The sequence below is a fragment of the Corvus kubaryi genome, unplaced genomic scaffold, assembly GCF_017639235.1.
Source record: "Corvus kubaryi isolate FWS band 111438036 unplaced genomic scaffold, C.kubaryi_AGA036_p1.0 37308, whole genome shotgun sequence".
Classification (NCBI taxonomy): Eukaryota; Metazoa; Chordata; class Aves; order Passeriformes; family Corvidae; genus Corvus; species Corvus kubaryi.
This window is the reverse complement of record NW_024581096.1, coordinates 14,579,057-14,596,526: the sequence shown is the minus strand read 5'-3', so window position 1 is coordinate 14,596,526 and position 17,470 is coordinate 14,579,057. Positions and strand designations below refer to the sequence as shown.

Below are 17,470 nucleotides of genomic sequence, written 5' to 3'. Positions count from 1 at the left end.
GTGGTTCAGGCTGCATGATGCAACACTGGCATGCTCCCTCCTTCCCCATCCCAGCACACCTTTCCCCAGGGACCTCCTCCTGTAGCCCGGTTGAGCAGTGCAGAGCAGGGCACTTGTTTTGCCACTGCGCTGAGAGACTCCCAGGAGAGACCTGCAGCCCAGCTGCTGTGTTTCTCACCCCTATGAATCCTCTTTCCTTCTCCCCACATCTCAGCACAGCCCCCTTGCCACTGCAGCACAGTAGGCAATGCTGTCTGCTCACCACACACTCCACATTGGCTTTCAGGCTCAAACACAAGGCGTGAAAACTACCTGCTGGTTTTTCTTTTTATTTAACAAAATCACAGCACAATAAAAAAAAATTTAAAAAGAGAGTAAAGAAGCAGTATACACATGGAATTGTTGCAATGAACAGACCTAGCAGCAAATAACAGACCTAGCAGCAAATAACCTGAGAGTAGCATGACCTCCAGGCATGGTCAGGGGGCAGGGGATAAGAGCCACATCACTGCCTGCTGCACATTAGTGGCTCTATTTCTACCCTTGAAAGGAAAGGCAGAAGGGAAACAGTGCAGGGAATCCAGGAGTGAGAGAGGAACCACATCAGCCATGCATTTTCCAAGGGCATCTGGGTTGTGCTTGGCGAGGATCAGCACAATGCGTGGCCACTGTGGAACCTCTCCATCATTCCCCTCCATCCCCACACTGCCCTGTGCTGGCAACCCTTCCCAGGGATGCAGAAAGACTGCAGGCTGGGGCTCACAATGGAAAAAAAAGGGATCAGGCTAGAGCTGGAGGTCACAGCCGCTGTGCTGAAGGGAAGTCTGAGACTCCCCAGCTCACCTCGCAGATCAGTCCATCAAGCAGCTTCCAGACTGCAAAGGTGATGGAGTCCAGCAGCTTCTGGCTCAGGCTGTCACAGGTTGCCGGATCACACCAAGGACAGAGGGAAAAAGAGAGAGCAGACAGGGCTCTGCCCAGCCCCACACACTGGCATGAGTCTCAAGGAGGGTCAGCCCTGAGACTGGAGGTGGAAGCAGGTTGGCTCCATTAGTATCAGATTCACGGCTGGGAGCTGGTCCCACTCCAGCTGTTGGGACCAGCCAAGGGCTTCTTTGGGACCTACTTGCCTTGGTGTTTGGCCTGGGGAAGTGAAAAACCCAACTGGTATTAGTGTGCTCCTTGGGCAGGAGCCTCCCCAGAGTCCCTTCCTCTGCTGGACAAGCCATGGTGGGGATGGACCTGTCAGGGCTTGCAAAGCACCCACCAAACTCATCACAAGCCCTCCCCACGAATTTGCACAAGCAGCAGACTCCAAGCTTGCAGGGCAGAAGTGAGGAGGGATTTTGCTCCCGGTGCCATTTCCATGGCACACGCCAGGCTCAGAGAAGAGTGACACTGGGTAGACAAAAGTCCCAGGGATGCATTTATTTGGGGTGGAAGAGGGACTGCTGAGGAGACAGACTGGTCCCAGTTGGAAGGGGGAAGGATGGAGACCAAGACAAATTATTCATGGCTCAGTAGACCATGTCCCTGCTCTTCCCAGCAGCCCAGTCGCACTTGGAAAAGCCTCTCTGGCAGTGGATAACCCCCGCCACAGGTGACCTCACGCCTGGCTGAGAACAGGGATGGTTCTTACCCTCTGGGCAGAGCTGGCATCCAGCCTCTCTCGGAGACGAATCACCCACAGGGAATGGAGGGGTGCACAGAGGCGCTTGCCCTTTGTGGTGATGAATCTTCCAGGCCCATGAGGAGAAAAAGTAAGATGTAGTGAGCAGGACACCCCATGGATGCTCAAGAACAGCTCAAGCTCTCACCCGATGCCTACCTCACTGCCCTGCTCCATCTCTACCTTCAGATGACTTATTCCCCTGGCTTTTGTCTCATGCTCTCCCCTCTCAGCTGCTCCCCCTCTGACTGAGCCTCTGGACCTCCAGGATCTCTTCCGCTACTCTCCCTATTCCTTCGCCCTCAAATCCAGCTCAATGTCCCTCCTCCATCCTCCTCTGCCTCCAATCCTGCCTCCCTGCAAGGTCCATCCCTTGGCCATCATGAGGCCTTCTCCCTCAGCCATCACCACGTGGGCTCTTACATGGCAGCAGGGATGTCGCAGCCGTCCTGCACCAGCTGGAGCCGATAATCCTGCACTATCCGCCGCGGGATGGGCGTCTCGCTTGTCCGCAGGCAGCAGTCCAGGACGTTGTTCCCGCCATGCACTGGAGAAGGAACACACCATGGAAGCTGAGGTCAGCTGCACCACTCCCAGCTTCCCTGGAGAGTGAAGGGGCTGCGGTGGGATGGTGCCTGCAGGAATGGTGCTGCACGCTGCCCTGGCTGGGCACACAGACACCATCTTTATTGTGCTCACACCCCAGTGCCAGGAGCCCTTTGCCCCCTTCCAACAGAGAGCAAAGGAGATGGGGAACACTAAACAGGCAGAAGGCAACCCTTCGGCATGACTGTGTCCCTCCTGCACCCCAGCTAGCAAGGCAGGACACAGCGGTCTTTATTTACCCCACGTCAGGGTGCTGCAGTACAGACACACATTTCCGAGGGGCTGGGGATGGCTTCAGCTTTATTTACTGAAGCAATCATAGGTTTGGCAGCCGCCCCACCACCAGCGCCCCCCCCCACGCCCCCCCACGGATCATTCTTGTGACAGCTGAAGGACATACCTGTCTGCACTTCCCTGCAGAGAAGGAGATCCAGAGTCACCCTCCCAGAAAAAGCTGTGTTCACTGCTAATGCCTGACAAGGCTGGCAACGCCCACGGATGTCTGTAGCCCCCAGCAGCAAGGTCTGGTGCAACACCACAAGGCGTCTGGACCCACCCCCAGCTTCCCACCACAGAGCAGAGGTTCTAATGTCACCCAACCAGACAGCTGTGACCTGTGCAAACGCCACGTCCAACACCAACAGCCCCTCAAACATGGACCCTGCCCTACCAGACACCTTCCCTCTGGCTCCCAGCCCTGCCGTTTGCCTCCAGGCTGCCCCACACCACAGGGTGAAAGGAATGTTCCCTTGGTGTACTGGGGAGAATGGGACCAAGGCAATCCCAGGCCAATGTGTGCAAGCTGGGCTAGGGCACTGGGAGGCAGGATTGCTCCATGGCCTTTCCCAAACTCACCTTCCCAGCCCCAGAGCCCCGCAGGCTCCTGTATGGACTTTGGGCAGGACAAAGTCCCTGTGGGACAGGTTACAAGAAGAGGATGCAGGAGGGCTGTGATAGAGCCCCAGCTACTTGTCCCTCTAAAAGTCTGCTGGAAATGCAAAAGAGAGAAGAAACTGAATTCTCTCCCTTCATTCCTTCACAAGAAAGGCAGCTTGAGAGGTCCCCTCTTACCATCCAGGATATGTCCCAGCACCAGGAGACTGAGGCAGAGGTGAAGCTGCTGCATTTTGCTGCTGAGTCTGGCAGAGGATGGGCTGGAGGCGATGGAACTCCAGGCAGGAGAGGTGAGCTCTGCACAGCTTCCTTGTGCTCTGCTGCTGCTCCCCGCTGCTTATATATCCTTCCAGCCCATGACTTTCACTTTCTTTTGGAGAAGGCTGGGAGTTTGCAACAAGTCTTGCCACAGGCTGGATTTTAATCTTTGAGCAGTTCCCGAACATCCCAGCAGCTGCTTTCCCTGCAGCCAGCTGCTCCGTAGTCCTGTAGCCAAACACTCTTGCCCTCTCTGCCAGCACTCAGGCCACAGGTGATGCTGGTCAGGACCAGGCACATCCAGGGTCACTTTACCTTGTGAAAGCACCCCAGGGCCCTGGGATGGCGCATGGGGCATCTCACCCCACACATTTCCCAGTCTCTTCTCCAAGACAACTCTGGGACATTCACATTAAATATTGCATAGACTCAACCCTCTGATGCTATGGGGGGTAGAACTTGACTCAACCCCATTTTGGGGGTATATGTTGCTACAGGGGTGATGTCTGTCTCCCCCCAGAGTCTCCCCATCTGATTGCTGGGGCCTGGCTGTCTCTCCCTGCCCTCCCTGATGCCTGCATGGGGGCATATCCAAAGCCAGCAGAGAGAGGAGAGCCCAGTACTGCATCATGCCCCTCCCCAGGGCCAAGATCTCACAGGCCAAAAGACAACCTGATTTGCAGGTGTCCCAGAAAATGGGTTCTTGGCTAAAAGCAGCTACAGAGCTTCCTGTAAACAGGTTTTCTCCATGCAAGAGCAGAAATCCCCCGTGGAGGCTGTGTGCATGGTGCGGGCTGCCAGCAGCTCACCCGCTGCGTGGGCACTGCCGAGAGAGAGGACCAGCACTCCCGCTTTGAATGTTCACAGGAGCACAGGGACGGGGGTTGTTTCTCCTTGGTATGGTGACTCACCACCATGCCAGTGCCAGTGCCACCTGCAGTGATGTCCCTTAAACCAGGCTGCTTCAGTCCCTTGTGGGAAGCAGAGAGCACTGGGGTTGTCAGCCCAGGGAAGGAAGGCTCAGTGCTGTCAGCAGCTGCTCTGTAGGGGATTGGAGGCTTGCCAGAGTCAGGGTCTTCTGTGAGGGGCCCAGGGGCAGGACAAATGTAAAGGTACCAGATGCACGCAGATAAATTCCCACTGACAACAGCAAAAATACTTAGCAACACCGGTGAACGAAGTCTGGAGCAGAGTCTCTATGCCTGCACCTTTTCCCTTGCTCAAGCTTTGGACTGTCCTTGCACCTCAGTGGAGAGCACTGTGGACAAATATCTACCCGGCTACAAGGCACAGAGCTGGGACCCAGGGACCTCAGTGAGTCCCTCTGCTCCTCTCAACAGTAGGAGAGGCTCTGCCCCTTCCCCACTCCATGGTAAGAAGCAAGAGGAGACTCCAGCCATGCCACCAGACATGGTGCTGTATGCGTGCATTGGCACCAGCACCGTCACCAGCTTGATATGTGGGGTGATCCCCTCCATCAGGAAAGCATTGCCTCTGTCTGTTCCTGTGCCCTGGCAAGCCAGCGCTATGGGGAAGGGATCAGGCGGGGGCTGGTGGGCAGGAGGAGTAGCACAAACAGGATGTGCCAGCTTAACTGCAGTCAGCACCTGCTGACACTCACAAGCCAGCAGAAGGCGAGTTTAGGTGGTGGAGGATTAGCATCTGCCATCAGCCCTGGGCTCCCCGCAGGTTTGGGGATGTAGGCTGGTTCTGCAACCTGGTCTCTACTTGATCTCCTCAGAGCGCTGCCAAAGAGACGTCACAGCAGGGAGGCTGACAGCTCCTGGTTGCTGGTGGCCAGAACTGCTCCTAACCCAGAGCCAGCTCCTCGCTGGGGGTTGGTCTGATGGTGTGGAGCCCTCTGCAAAGAGTGGGTCCCAAGAGCAGAGCCTTGACCCACTGGCAAGAGGTTCTGGGGGTGCTGCCTGGCAGCAAACCCACATCTCCTTGCATGTTCAGTGTGTTTGACAGATCTTGGAGCACAACCAAGGGTTACTGGCTGTCCCATGCTGTGGGACTCCCCTCCAGGCACTGCTGGGTCCTGCACTCCATGGCAAGCAGGAGTGTCCCCAACTACCACTTCCCTGGCACAAGGTTCTCCCGCCTGCTGCTGGCTCCCAACTGGCTCTACACCAAAAGGAGCATGCTGAGTTGGGAATATATCTATCTGGGACTAAACCTCTTAGCCACCTCCGGCTGCAGGGGCCCCCTATCCCTTGAGCTGCCCACAGCCCTTCCAACTACATGGGCAGGAAAGGGAGGTTGTTCTTCCTCATGACAGTTGTCTGGGAGCCAAGTGGGTGAAAGCACAGCTTCTTCACACGCCTCTGCTCCCCAGGAAGAACATCAGAGAGTGAGGAAAGGGGCTTTCCGCCTGCATTGTGAAAGGGGAATGTGGTGGGTTTCCCCCCTCTACTGGGGTCAGTAGGATTTCTAAGAAAAGTGTAGTCATCTCTGAAGTGCATCCCTGTGGCATTCAGGAAGGTCAGCCATCCCCCCCACAGAATTGAGCCTCAGGAACCAGAAGAGGTGGTGTAGATGGGAAAGACAGCAATGCTTCAGGGTCCAGGGTTCCCAGAGGCACAAGCTGGCAGGGGATTTGGTGGGGATGAGGGAAGAGCATTGTGTGCACTGACTCATTTAAACCTCTTCCTGAGCAATTAGGGAGCACTGGAGCTCCAGCCCCAAGGACACCACAGGATAGAGCATGAAGCATCCATGAGCACTCACTCCTGCAGAAACCTCGATAATGCAGTTGTTAATTAAAGTGGAAATCAGAAGGAACAAATGATCCCTGTGGGAAATCAAACACATGAAAATGTAAACGGACCATGTGGGTATCACCTTCACCCCTGGGCTCTCCTCAGGGAGCACTGGCCATGCTGCTGCCTTCCTTAACACCTGATGGCCCGCAGGAGCCCCTGGGACAGCTGGTTCCCGGGCTGTCTGGTAGTGGTCTGCCTTCCACCTCTGAGCTACGGAGCTGGAAAGGACGAAGGGGGAATTTCAGCAAATTCCAGCTACAGCCAGTCCCTGGGGTGGGATCTGGCCTGGATGCATTCATTTTGTTGGGAAATTCTGGGCAAGCACTAAAGCTGCTTCAATTCCCCTTGCAACACCCAGCTCGTGGCAGCCTCACACAGCTCCTACCACATTCCCAGTCCTGGTGTAGCACAGGGACTGAGGCCACAGCAGACTGTGGAGTTCAGGGCCCCACTGGATCTCCTCTAGCTGAGTTAACACAGTCATTCTGATTTAAATGGAGATAAGGGGGGAAAATTTAAGAAGCATGGCTTTGCCCAGAGGTCACCATGAGTGATGAGCAGCAGATCCAAGAGCCTTCATTCGTGTCTTGCTCTGCACTCCTAGGCAAGTGACCATCTCCCAGGATCCATGCAACACATGTATCCCTCAGCATCACCCTTGGGCTGCAGTTTCCCAGCCAGATGCTTCCTGCAAATAGCACGGAGATGTCAGTGGCCAGGTGGGATGCCCCCAGCCCTTCCTCTCTGCCACCTGTCCAGGGATTCCAGAGGGGATGGCTGGGGACATCTCGAAGACCTGTACAAAAAGCAGCCCACAGCAATTTCCTTGACATCTCCTGTGTCAGGCTTGGCAGGGAAGGATGCCCGGTGAGGCTGCACACCAAATTCACCTGTGGACAGATCTACAAGCATATGGGACAGAACAAACTCTTGGGGGCTGCTCTCACTGCTCTGTTGGCTCTTTGACAATGGGCAGGGAGACCATGGAATTCTTGGTTTGTTGCAGCTCTGGGTCAGGGCTCAGGTTGGCCCAACACATGACATCCTTAGAGTAGAGCAGGTGCTTTCTGCAGCCCAGGAGCAGATCTGCAGTGGGGAGACAAGGACTGGAGACAAGCAGAGGGACCTCAGTTTCTGGGGAAATGGAAGGAGGAATAGCAGCATGAGACACCCCAAAGCCAAGGATCTTTAGACAGCAAAACAAAAGGTGGGGGAAGGAGGACACCTGGGAGTTACACGTAGGCAAAAAAAGGGTTGAGAGGAAGCTCTGGGCTGTGCCCTCTAGGACGGAATGAGTGCCAGGAGATGGTCAGGACTGCGAAATACTTTGGGGCAGGAAGGGTGAGAGCCCCTATTGCCCACCAGCCACTTTTCCACCTCCTCTCTGCTCTGAAGACCATGGCAGACCTCAGGAGAGCAGTGTTGGTGGAGAGAACACCAAAGAACACCTTGAAGCTTTGCTTGGAAACCAAAGCCCCTCTAACACCTGTGCAGCCCCAAAAGCAGCCCTTAGTCCCCATGAGGCTGCTGCAGTACAGCCAGCTCCTGCTGCTGGGCAAGGACACGGCATGGAGGGACGGAGCTGGTGTGCCTTTGTCCAGGTGGGCCTTGCTGGAGCTCCGCCTGGCATCACAGCCCAGAGCATTCCGCTGCTGGCACACCCCCAGAGCATTGTCTCCACCAGCTAATGACTTGAGTTAATCATTTGGCCTGGGCTCAAAACTTTCTTGGCCGTGTTCTGTCTTCTGTCTCACCTGGCTGCTCTCTGCTGTCACTGAAGCCTTTCTGCTCCAGGGTGGTTGAGCTTTCCTAACTTTTTGCTCAGCTTGACATTGTTGCAGCTTTCTTTCCTTCCCTGCAGACTGATTCTATGCCTAGGTGGGATTTTATACAGCCCTTGTCTACCTACTACCCCAGCACACACTTCATCAATACTGCCTTATCTTGGCAGATGGGGCAAAGCAGCAGGTTTTCCCTGCCCAGGCGTACAGCCATGCAAATCCTTCCTGCTGCTTCGCTGCTGCACCGTCTTAGACCTTCTTCTTCACATCTCTTGTCCCAGCTGGGGTCTGTAGATTCAGGTCCTTTGTGACGAAGGAATTTTGGTGCCCACTGAGTGCTGCAGGTCCCAGCTCATCACCTCTATCAGGGAATCTCCTCAGAGGTGTTTGCCTGGTGCCATCTCACCGTAGCAGCACTGTGGCCATCTGTTTCACGCCTGCCTCGAGAGTAACCCTGCCACCTTGTTTTCCTGGGAAGCAGCATTTGGCAGTAAAGCTGGAAGCAGAGTGCAAACACCTGTGTGTGTGCAGGCACAGGCACACACGGGGTTACATGCGTGCATCTGTGTCCATGCTCACGTGTGCCTTCCTGAGCATGGGACAAACTCTGGTGCACTTCCAGACCCTGGGTTTTGGGTAAATTTTAGGGCAAATGAGAACACCACCACAACCATGTCATTTTAACCTGTTTTAGCCTAATGGCCTCCTAGCATTTAAAGGGAAAAAGCTCTTCTGTGCAGTGTTCACTTCCACAGCCACAGTGACACCAGGGCATGCTTCACACATGCTGGCTCACTCCTGCCGTTTTCTCATGCTTAGTTGTCTGTGGTTGCAGACGTATCGGGCTGGACCTCATTTCTAGAGAATTTTTGTGACCACTTCACAATCCCCTGGCACCACAACTAGCACAAGGAGTTCATCAGAGGCAGGGCCAACCTTAAGCCCTGGATGCAGTGTGTCCCCATCAAATACAGGGCTTCATCCAGCCCTCCCAAGCACCCCCAGCTGGCTCCTTGTATGCAGGTGTCAGTTCCCAGGATCCCAGCAAAGCACAGCCTCATTAATAACCTGTTTTATTGCTGTTGTCCCAAAGCAGCAAGGAGCACAGAGCCCCTGCTTTGAACAAGCAGTGCACATCCAGGATGGGTCAGAGTTGGAGGGACAGGTTCGTCTATGAGCAAAGATGCTGTGTCCAAACCAGTGTTGTGCCCATGTTTTCTGGCACCTCAGAACCCCTCACTGCGATCACACAAGCGACCAGGATGTCTCCACCTTGCAGGGTAACACAGCTACAAGAGAGGGGACTTGCACTGCTCCCCTGTGCCAAGAGCTCCCAGCCCGAGCACCCCAGGGACACATCGCACAGAAACACTGCAAAAGCCTGGACCTGGGGCATGATGGTGTGTGGGGCAGGAGAGGACCCCACCATGCAGCCCTTCCGACCCCACCAAAGCCCATCACAACAGCCGGAACGAGTGAGTTTGGTTATAAAGCGTATTTTATTGCCGCACATCCTGTCCAAAAGACGGTCTGGCAGACGGCCGCGTGCTCCATGTGGAGGAGGCGGCAGCAAGGAGACAGCTCAGTGCCTGTCCCGTGCTCAGAGCCGGTATCTTGGACTTCACAGTTACTTTACACAGCCTCAAAATAATACACCTAAATGCCCTCTTAATAAAGCAGTCAAGCCAGATATATGTACTTGGTAGAAACACTCAGCTACAAGCTTTACTCCAATGAACACACAGCCCGTGCTGATACTGTTAAGCTCTGCAAATCCTATTATTGCATTTATATGACTTAATAGACCTTTACTGACCAAAGTCCACATTCAAAATCTCTGCAAGCAGATAGCAGTGTGGCTCTAGTACAGCTGTTCAATTTGCTCCCTCTCAGCATGCCAAGGAGGGCAAGTTGCAAGTACAGGGAGATGCCATTTCCCCTCCAGCCCTGTCCCAGGGGTCTGTCCCACCTCTACCTGCAGTCTCACCTAAAGGTGTCCTCCACTTAGTGACTTCCCTCACTAAAGGTTTGGGATAGAGATGGTCTCAAATGGCTGCAGGATGTCTACAATGAATTTTACGAAATCTTCTATTCCCCCACTTTCACACCCTCACATGCATTTTTCCCCATGTGGGTTTTTCAGATTTGGTAAATAAGTATAAGAGGGTTCCTGGTGCTTTTTTTCCCAGAAAACTAAGCATTTGTCTTAACAGTGTCTGAATCCCTGACACAAGCAAAGCCAGGGGAAAGAAAAGGATAAAATCCCACTAAACCGAACAATTTGTTCTGATTTCATTGCAATTTTGTAGCCAGGGGAGCTAAAAGGGTGTAACTCCACTAAATTGAAAAATTAGTTCTTATTTCATGGAAGCGTTTTACCTAAAAAAGAAAATAAAAAAACCAAAGGGACAAATTGTGGCTATCTTTATCCAAATTACAATGCAACAGTGCACCATAAAAACTGAAATACTAGAACAGCCTAGACACAGAGCCACACCGTTACCCCAAAACTCTCCATCTCAGCCAATATTAATTGCTTTACAAAGAAGCACCCAGCAAGCAGCTCAAGTAGGACCACAGGACTTGGGACCTGCCTAGTACCCCACGGCCTTGTAAGCCAAAAAGGAGCAAAGAGATGAGAGGAAAATAAAATGCAGCCATGGTTTATTTGGTAGAAAAATAAGAGAAACCTTCCAGAAAATCTAGCCTGCAGCATAAGGGCTACTTTGTGAAGCACGAGGAGACAGAAGTAAAGTCTTTCAGGAAGACTGAATGAAAGCACAGTTTTCAAATATAAATACAAATGTATAATATCCCCCGAAAAAAGTCATAGGAAAAGCAGCCATCCTGCTAGGCTAAATAACTCCCCTTCAGTGGGAAGCCTGTCCACTTCCCCCTAGGGGCCATGGCTCAGTTCCCACTCCCAGGTCCCCACCTATTTGGCCGTGGGACAAGTGAGGACCTGGGTGCCTGCTTTGCTGAGAACACCCAGGCACTGCAGGTGCTGGGGGATCTCTGTGTCAGGCATAGCAGCAACAAAGAGGTTCTGGGGCAGCGGGAATCCTCCCCAGCCTGCCCCATCCCCGCCCTGGGGTCGGCGGGTGGGTGGGTGTGTGGTTTGTGTATCTCCATTGCCATTGCCGGGCCGTGGGTCAGTCACCAGTGGGAAGGCATCCATCCTAACAAAGGCAAGGAGGAGGGGGTGAGATGGAGAGGGTCTCAGCAAGAACACCCACCCCAAATGGGGGCCATTCCCTAGTGTGACCTGCCTTGCCCATCCCCAAGCATTGCCTTATCCCAGCAGCTCCAGAAACAAATTTAATTTCAAGGCAAGCACAAACCAGGAGAGAGTCGTTCCCTAAGTGCCTCCGTGTTCCAGCCATGGCTCTGGCAGTTCTCCCAGGCTTTGCACCAGGAGCTGAATGCCCACCCACCCACACAGAAGGATCTAGAATGGGGTGCAGCACCTTCACCCTACTGATCCCCCTCACCCACCTCTTCAGGCCTGACTTAGACCCGCTCCCGCCTCTGCTTCTTGGGTCTGCTCCTGGGACGCTGGGTCTGTGCCCTGCTCTTGGCATTCTTGGCCTTCTTGTCCAGCTGGCGCATCAACTTCTGGACAGCATCAGAAGAGGGAGAGGCACAGATTTTCTTGTTCTTCTTGGTGGTGAACCTGGGGGAGCAGCAGAAAGATTTGCTGGAGGTGGGGAACAGCGGGAGGACAGGGGAGGGTTTGTCTGAAGCCAGACTGTTCCAAGTGGTCCTGACCGCCACAGGGTACTCACACAACAGCACGCAGAAAACATCCCGACTCGGGTCCCTGGAGGCGGTAGGATGCCACCACACCAGTGGGGATGTCTTTCTTGCTGTGCTTCAGGCAGCAGTCTGAGGCTGAGCTTCCAATGCCTGTGAGCAAGGAGGGGATGTGGGATTTGGGATGGTCAGTGAAACGGGACATCTTCAGCACAGAGTGCCAGCTGACAGCACAGGGCTTGTTTGGTGTCACTGCTGGGGGTGATCCTGGGCAGAACATGGTGTTGGAAGCTCTCAACCCCAGTGCCCAGTTACAGGTCAGTCCTGGCCCCAGGAATATCACACACCACATCCGAGAGTGGTGGAGAGGAAACTGAGGCAGAGATGAGCTCCTTGAAAAGGGACTGAACCTCATTCTCCTGCCTGTTCTTCTGAGCTCCGGGTGCTGCTGCCCCACCAGCCACATGCACACAGACACGCTCCCAAGCCGAGCAAGCACTGCAAGCCAATGCCACAGGCGCACAGACACACAGAGCCCCACATACAACCGCAAACCCCAGACGCCAATGCACTAAAACACCCCCCTCACCGGCCAGCACTCTGCACAGACCCCACTGAGTACCTGCACGCCCTGCCCCATACCAGCTCAAGCAGGCAGGACGGCTCCTCATACCTCACCTTGAGCCTGGGTGATGAGGAGGGTGGCAGCCAGCAGCAGCAGCAGCGGCAGGAAGAGGCGGAGAGCCATGGTGCTGCCTCGGGTGCTGAGCAGGACAAGGCTTGGGAGCAGGACAAGGCTTGGTAGCAGGACAAAGCTTGGGAGCAGAACACGCACTGCTGCCTCGTGCTGAGGCTGCTCCTATTTATCTCTGGATTCCTTGCTTTCGTTTTCGGACAGCCTGGCAGGCAGCCCACCAGCCGGCCAAGGGCTGCAGAAGTAGAGGGTGGGGGATTCCTGTAAGCTGCAAGCCCCCCTTTACAGACACGTCCTGTCTTGTTCCCGGCTGCCCATCATGGTGTGGGGTGCCAGGTGGGGGACATGCTGGAGATACAGCTCCCATCACAGCTAGATGAGTTTGTGGGCTCCAGTTTCCTACACAGTCTCACAACCTGCCACTACCTGCTCTCAGAGGGTCGGGTGTTTACTCCCCTGAAAGGGACTTTGGAAAGTAGCCAAGCTGTTAAAGAAACCAAGGAGTCAACCTGTTTTGCTCCCCCACTTCATGATTTGCTTCCAAGCCAAACCACTGACACAAGTAATAGGTGAGAAGCGTCTCAGGGTGAGCCCACAGCCCTTCCCCCTGAGCCCCCATCCACGTCTGGCTGCCTCGGGGAGCTCCCCAGCAGAACAGAGCTGAATACAGCTGTAGGGCTGGGATGTGTGAGGGCCAGACTGCAACGGGGCTGGGGGAAACAGCACAGCCCACCATATTTTGGTGCTGATAGCAAATTGTGAGGAGCTGAGGATGAGTGGGGACCTTGACTAGGTGAAGGAATGTGCTGACAAGGATGTGAAAACCCACAGGGCAGGGTGGCAGGACCCTGTACAGCTGGACATAGCTGGACAGATGGGGACTATGCAGAAGTGAACCCAGAGAGCTGAACAGGACCCCACAGGAAATTCCTGTGGTGACAAAAGCCATCCAAAGAGATGGCCTTTTTGACCAGACCAAGCCCTGAGCAGCTAGGGTGACACTACTCCTGCTCAGGAGAGGACGTTCAGAAACCTTTATGTTTTCAGGTAATCACCAGAGCACAATCTGGAAGAGACCAAGGACGGTTTCACAACTGCTTTGGGCAACCTCTCCCAGTGTTTGAAATGTCCCCAAGTTGAAAATTTTTCCCCCACTATTTAAGTGGAATTTCCTGTGATGCATCTGGTGTCACTGCCCCTCACCCTGCTCCAGAGCTCCTCTGAGAAGAGATGATGTCCCAGCATCACTCCAGGCCCCCTGGACAACCCCCACCAGCAAGAAGTCCCCCTTGCCATACTTCACCACCCGCTGCTAACAGCCCCTCTTCACTCACCCTGGCCTCCAGCTCCTTGGCTAGCTCCAGTCCCAATGCTCATACCAGCTGTGTCCTGGGAGGCCCAGTGGGATGGGCAGCCTTCATGGGGTCTAACCAATGATAGTGGGGGTCAAACCCCTTCAAGAGCCCCGCTGCCTGACAGCTGGGTTGTAAGCCCAGGACTTTCCAACAGTTCCTGATAATGACCCTGATAAATAGTCATCAAGGACAATGAATAACCCAGGAGAAGACCAAAGTCCCAGCTGCCATAGAAAGCAGAGCTGTGTAAGATGCCCGCATTCTTGTTCCCCTCAGCAGGGAGAAGGCAATGCTGGAGTCATGGATCATCAACAACTGCCGTGCAGCCCTCTCTTGGGCCACGAGACAAGAATTCCTCCAGGACTGCCTGAGGCAGTGTGCCAGGGCTGCACTCCTGGGGCTTTCTCCATCATTCATGCACAGAGATCCCATTCAGGGGGATACCCACGTGCCCAGCACCCAGACAGGGGGAGGCAGCTCCCCACACACTTGTGCAACACAGAAGCTGGTGTGGAGTTGGGCAGCAGAGCCTGGGGCAAGCAGCAAGCATGGGACATGGGCAGTAGCAGATTATCTGCAGGTGCATCTCCCCAGAGTACTTGGCAGCATGGGGAACGGGTCCCCAGAGGCATCCTGTGTGCTGTCACCCATCCCTCCAATCCCAAAGCATTGGTGGCATAAGGACAGGGCAGAGAAAGGAGAGCCATGCTGGTACTTAGTGCCTTTCCAGCCCTTACTTGTGCAACCTGCCCAGACAATGGTGCCCAGGTGCTGAGCACCTGGATGAATCCCCAGACTTGGCAGAGCTGGAACACTGCCCCTGTGCTGAAGAAGCTGGGAGAGCTCTGATCCTGTAGCCATCTACCCTGGTCAAGTGTCTCCCAGAGCCTATGTGGTAACAAGACAAATGACGTAGAAGGAAGGAGGGAAGATGTCACAAGTTGCCACCAGCACAGACCAACCCACCACAGGACTCCCTCTGCTCGCAAAGGAGCCCAGGAGAGCTCTGCAGCCACAGAGCCCAGATTCCTTCCTTGCCCAGTCTGTGTCCCACTATGGCAGCAGGCTCCTGGAAAGTCCCTGGCTCTCTGAGTGTTTTCAAGACACCGCAGCAGCAACTTCTGGCCAGAGGCCAGCCCCAAACACAGTCTGAGCTGCTGAGTAGGGTCAGGGCACGCGTTTCCCTTCCCAAAGGCATCAGTCTTTGGCAATTCCCTGTTACTGTGATTTGCACCTCTAACAAAGGATTTGGATGAGCAGACTCTCACTCTTTCCAAGGAAGGTGGCTGGAGAGCTCCCAGGAGGGAAAGGGGTACCTGGCTGTTGCAGACACATCTGCATGTCTGAGCAGCAGGGCCCCTTGGAAATCAGTCTGGGGGTCCATGCCCCATCTCCCCTTCTGCCTCCCTTCCCTCAGAGCATCCCCCTTCACTCCTTCCTCTTGATGTGCCTTGCTCTGTCACCTGTTCCCCCAGCCCAGGGAGAAAGCAGGGGGCTTCTGGCAATGAGAGATGAGTGAGCGTCCCAGTTTGCAGGGATGACCGAACTTTTGGGATACAGAGGAACTGACAGCAGGGGGGTGGAGACGAGACTTTTTAGGGTTCTCAAACACCAGAGGCTTCCAGCAGCCACTCTGTCCAGACACAATTTCTTGCATGCACCCACGTAAACCTGTCTCTCATCATCCTGGGTTCCTACAACCACCACCCTTTTCCTGTAGCTCATAGGTGCAGGATGGAGGCAGACACAGGGCGGGATACATAACAAGGCTGGGTGCCCTCTGAGGTGTCTCAGCTACAGACAATCCCTCTCTGAGCAGAGGATCTGTGTCTGACACTGTACAGAGCCCTTGCAACAGGGCTTTGTACAGTGGTGCCTCCAGCTACCCCCATGCTCAGGCAGCCCAGCTCCCGCCTTTTGCATCCCTGTGGTGGAGGGACTTCTACAGTGTATGAAGAGGGGAGGGTGTCCTAGGCAGAGACTGTGGTGTCCCCCCACACAGAGAGCACAGAAACAGCAGGACCATAGCAAAATTTGCCTCGCTGCCTTGCTTGTGATCCTTTCCCAGGCAGTAAAACCACCTTGTCCCTTGTAGGGGCTCTCTCAAGCCTCCATCCCAAATGCTTCCCAAGTTTGCACCCTGCACCAGAACACCAGAGCTCCAGGGCCTGGAGTTCACCTGTGGATTTCTTCCCTGGTTTCTAGCATCACAATTTCCTGGCATCTCAACCCGTATTGCAAGGAGATCCGTTCTCCTGAGCACTCAGCCCTCTGCTCATCCCCACCTGGGCTGACCATCAGCCCTGCAGAAGCCCCCAGCTCTGTCCCACTTAAACAGACTGCAGGATCTGCTCCCCAGGCAGCTCAGGGCTGGGAGCAGAAGTTACTCAAACTGAAGGCATCAAGAGGGGCCAACCACTGGGACTGGGAATTTCCAAATCCTTGTGGATGCTGCCTCCCAGTTAAAGTCACTGCTGACAGGAACAGGGTCGCACAGCTCAGTTCAACCCGCTGACCAGCAAATTCCTTCCTGCAGAGGCCCAGATTCCCAGGACCCTGTGCAGAGGTAGTTTGCAAAGACCAGCGTGGAAAACCCCCATGTCTGGGAAGGGGAGCGGGCTGCCAGGCACAACGTATAGAAATGTCGAATAGCGACACATATCTTGGGACACAGGAAAGAATTGCTGGAAGCCGGCGGCACACGAGCCGGGCAGGCTGCCTGCTGGCTGCTGCATTGTCCCCGGCCTTCAGCGAGGCCGATGGGAAGAGCAGGGTAAGCACAACATGCTGGGAAGGGCAAGGAAACTGCTCCCCGGGAGTGCACAGTGCTGAAGCCAGCTGGGTTGGGAGAGGGTCTTCAGCCTTGAAAAGTCTGCCCCACACACACTCTGCATTTCTACAGATGGAAATTTTATTTCCCAGCCCGGTGTGGGTTAACCCTTTGGTTGCTAGCATGGCTGCAGAGTGGCTCAGGTTTGGGACAGGACACTGGAAATGTTCAGGGGATAAGCAAGCAGGCTGAGAGGAACCTGAGCAGATCCTGCACCCTGGAACAGTACTCTCTTCCCACAGCATCCTCTGAGGGATGTGCGGTGCTGCCCATAGTGATTGCTCAGACCCAAAATCAAGGGACTGGGCAAGATAGGTGTTTCATGTCCCCATGGAAAATACATGGTCAGCACTGCTCAATTCTCAGCCCTCCCTGATCCAGGCACATGGGATCCTTTGGACTGTTGCTGTTGTGACTGTGCACTATGTCACCAGAAAATATAAGGGTGATGGCTCAGAGCCTGTCACTCTGTGGCACGGTAGAAACATTCGTGGGATGGCCAAGAATTGTGTCGGAAAGGGGACAAGGCAGAGAGCAGGAGACACTTCAAGGAAGAGAGGTTCAACCGTTGTTTGCACAACCCTCCAAAAACAGTTCCTCTCAGATAGTCCTCATCCCTTCCACCAACCACAGCCACAACCCTGCCTCTTCCTTCAATAAGGGAAGTACATCAATACTCCAGCCAGGAATCCCACGGGTCCTCGTATGGAAGCGTAAAACTCAGTGGAAACTACTGGCACCAACCCAGCCTTCACTGAAAGTGGAGATGTAACAAGTCATAAATCCTCTTACGGCAAAGTGAGCAGTGGCTCCCAAAGCAGGGCAGGCGTGTGCCAGCCGAGCTGGAGCTCTGGGCGGTGGGAGA

At 54.5% G+C, this 17,470-nt stretch overlaps 2 protein-coding genes across 3 annotated transcripts; both read right to left on the bottom strand.

Moving 5' to 3' along the window:
• Positions 1-309: 309 nt before the first annotated feature.
• On the bottom strand, positions 310-3,518 carry LOC121664938 (C-C motif chemokine 19-like). The gene is made up of 4 exons (XM_042028684.1): positions 3,347-3,518; positions 2,093-2,216; positions 1,640-1,736; positions 310-1,143 (listed from the first exon to the last, which is right to left on the bottom strand). Exons 1-4 carry the CDS (start codon positions 3,399-3,401, stop codon positions 1,123-1,125), a joined length of 297 nt encoding a protein of 98 aa, XP_041884618.1. The 5' UTR covers positions 3,402-3,518; the 3' UTR covers positions 310-1,122.
• A 7,102-nt stretch (positions 3,519-10,620) lies between these two features.
• Positions 10,621-12,585, bottom strand: LOC121664937 (C-C motif chemokine 21a-like). 2 transcript variants are annotated; one of them, XM_042028681.1, is made up of 4 exons: positions 12,405-12,584; positions 11,759-11,879; positions 11,469-11,646; positions 10,621-11,152 (listed from the first exon to the last, which is right to left on the bottom strand). In XM_042028681.1, exons 1-3 carry the CDS (start codon positions 12,472-12,474, stop codon positions 11,484-11,486), a joined length of 354 nt encoding a protein of 117 aa, XP_041884615.1. In that variant the 5' UTR covers positions 12,475-12,584; the 3' UTR covers positions 10,621-11,152; positions 11,469-11,483. The 2 variants fall into 2 exon arrangements, with proteins under 2 accessions (XP_041884615.1, XP_041884617.1); XM_042028683.1 differs by lacking the exon at positions 10,621-11,152 and having other exon boundaries at positions 11,468-11,646; positions 12,405-12,585.
• Positions 12,586-17,470: the final 4,885 nt, after the last annotated feature.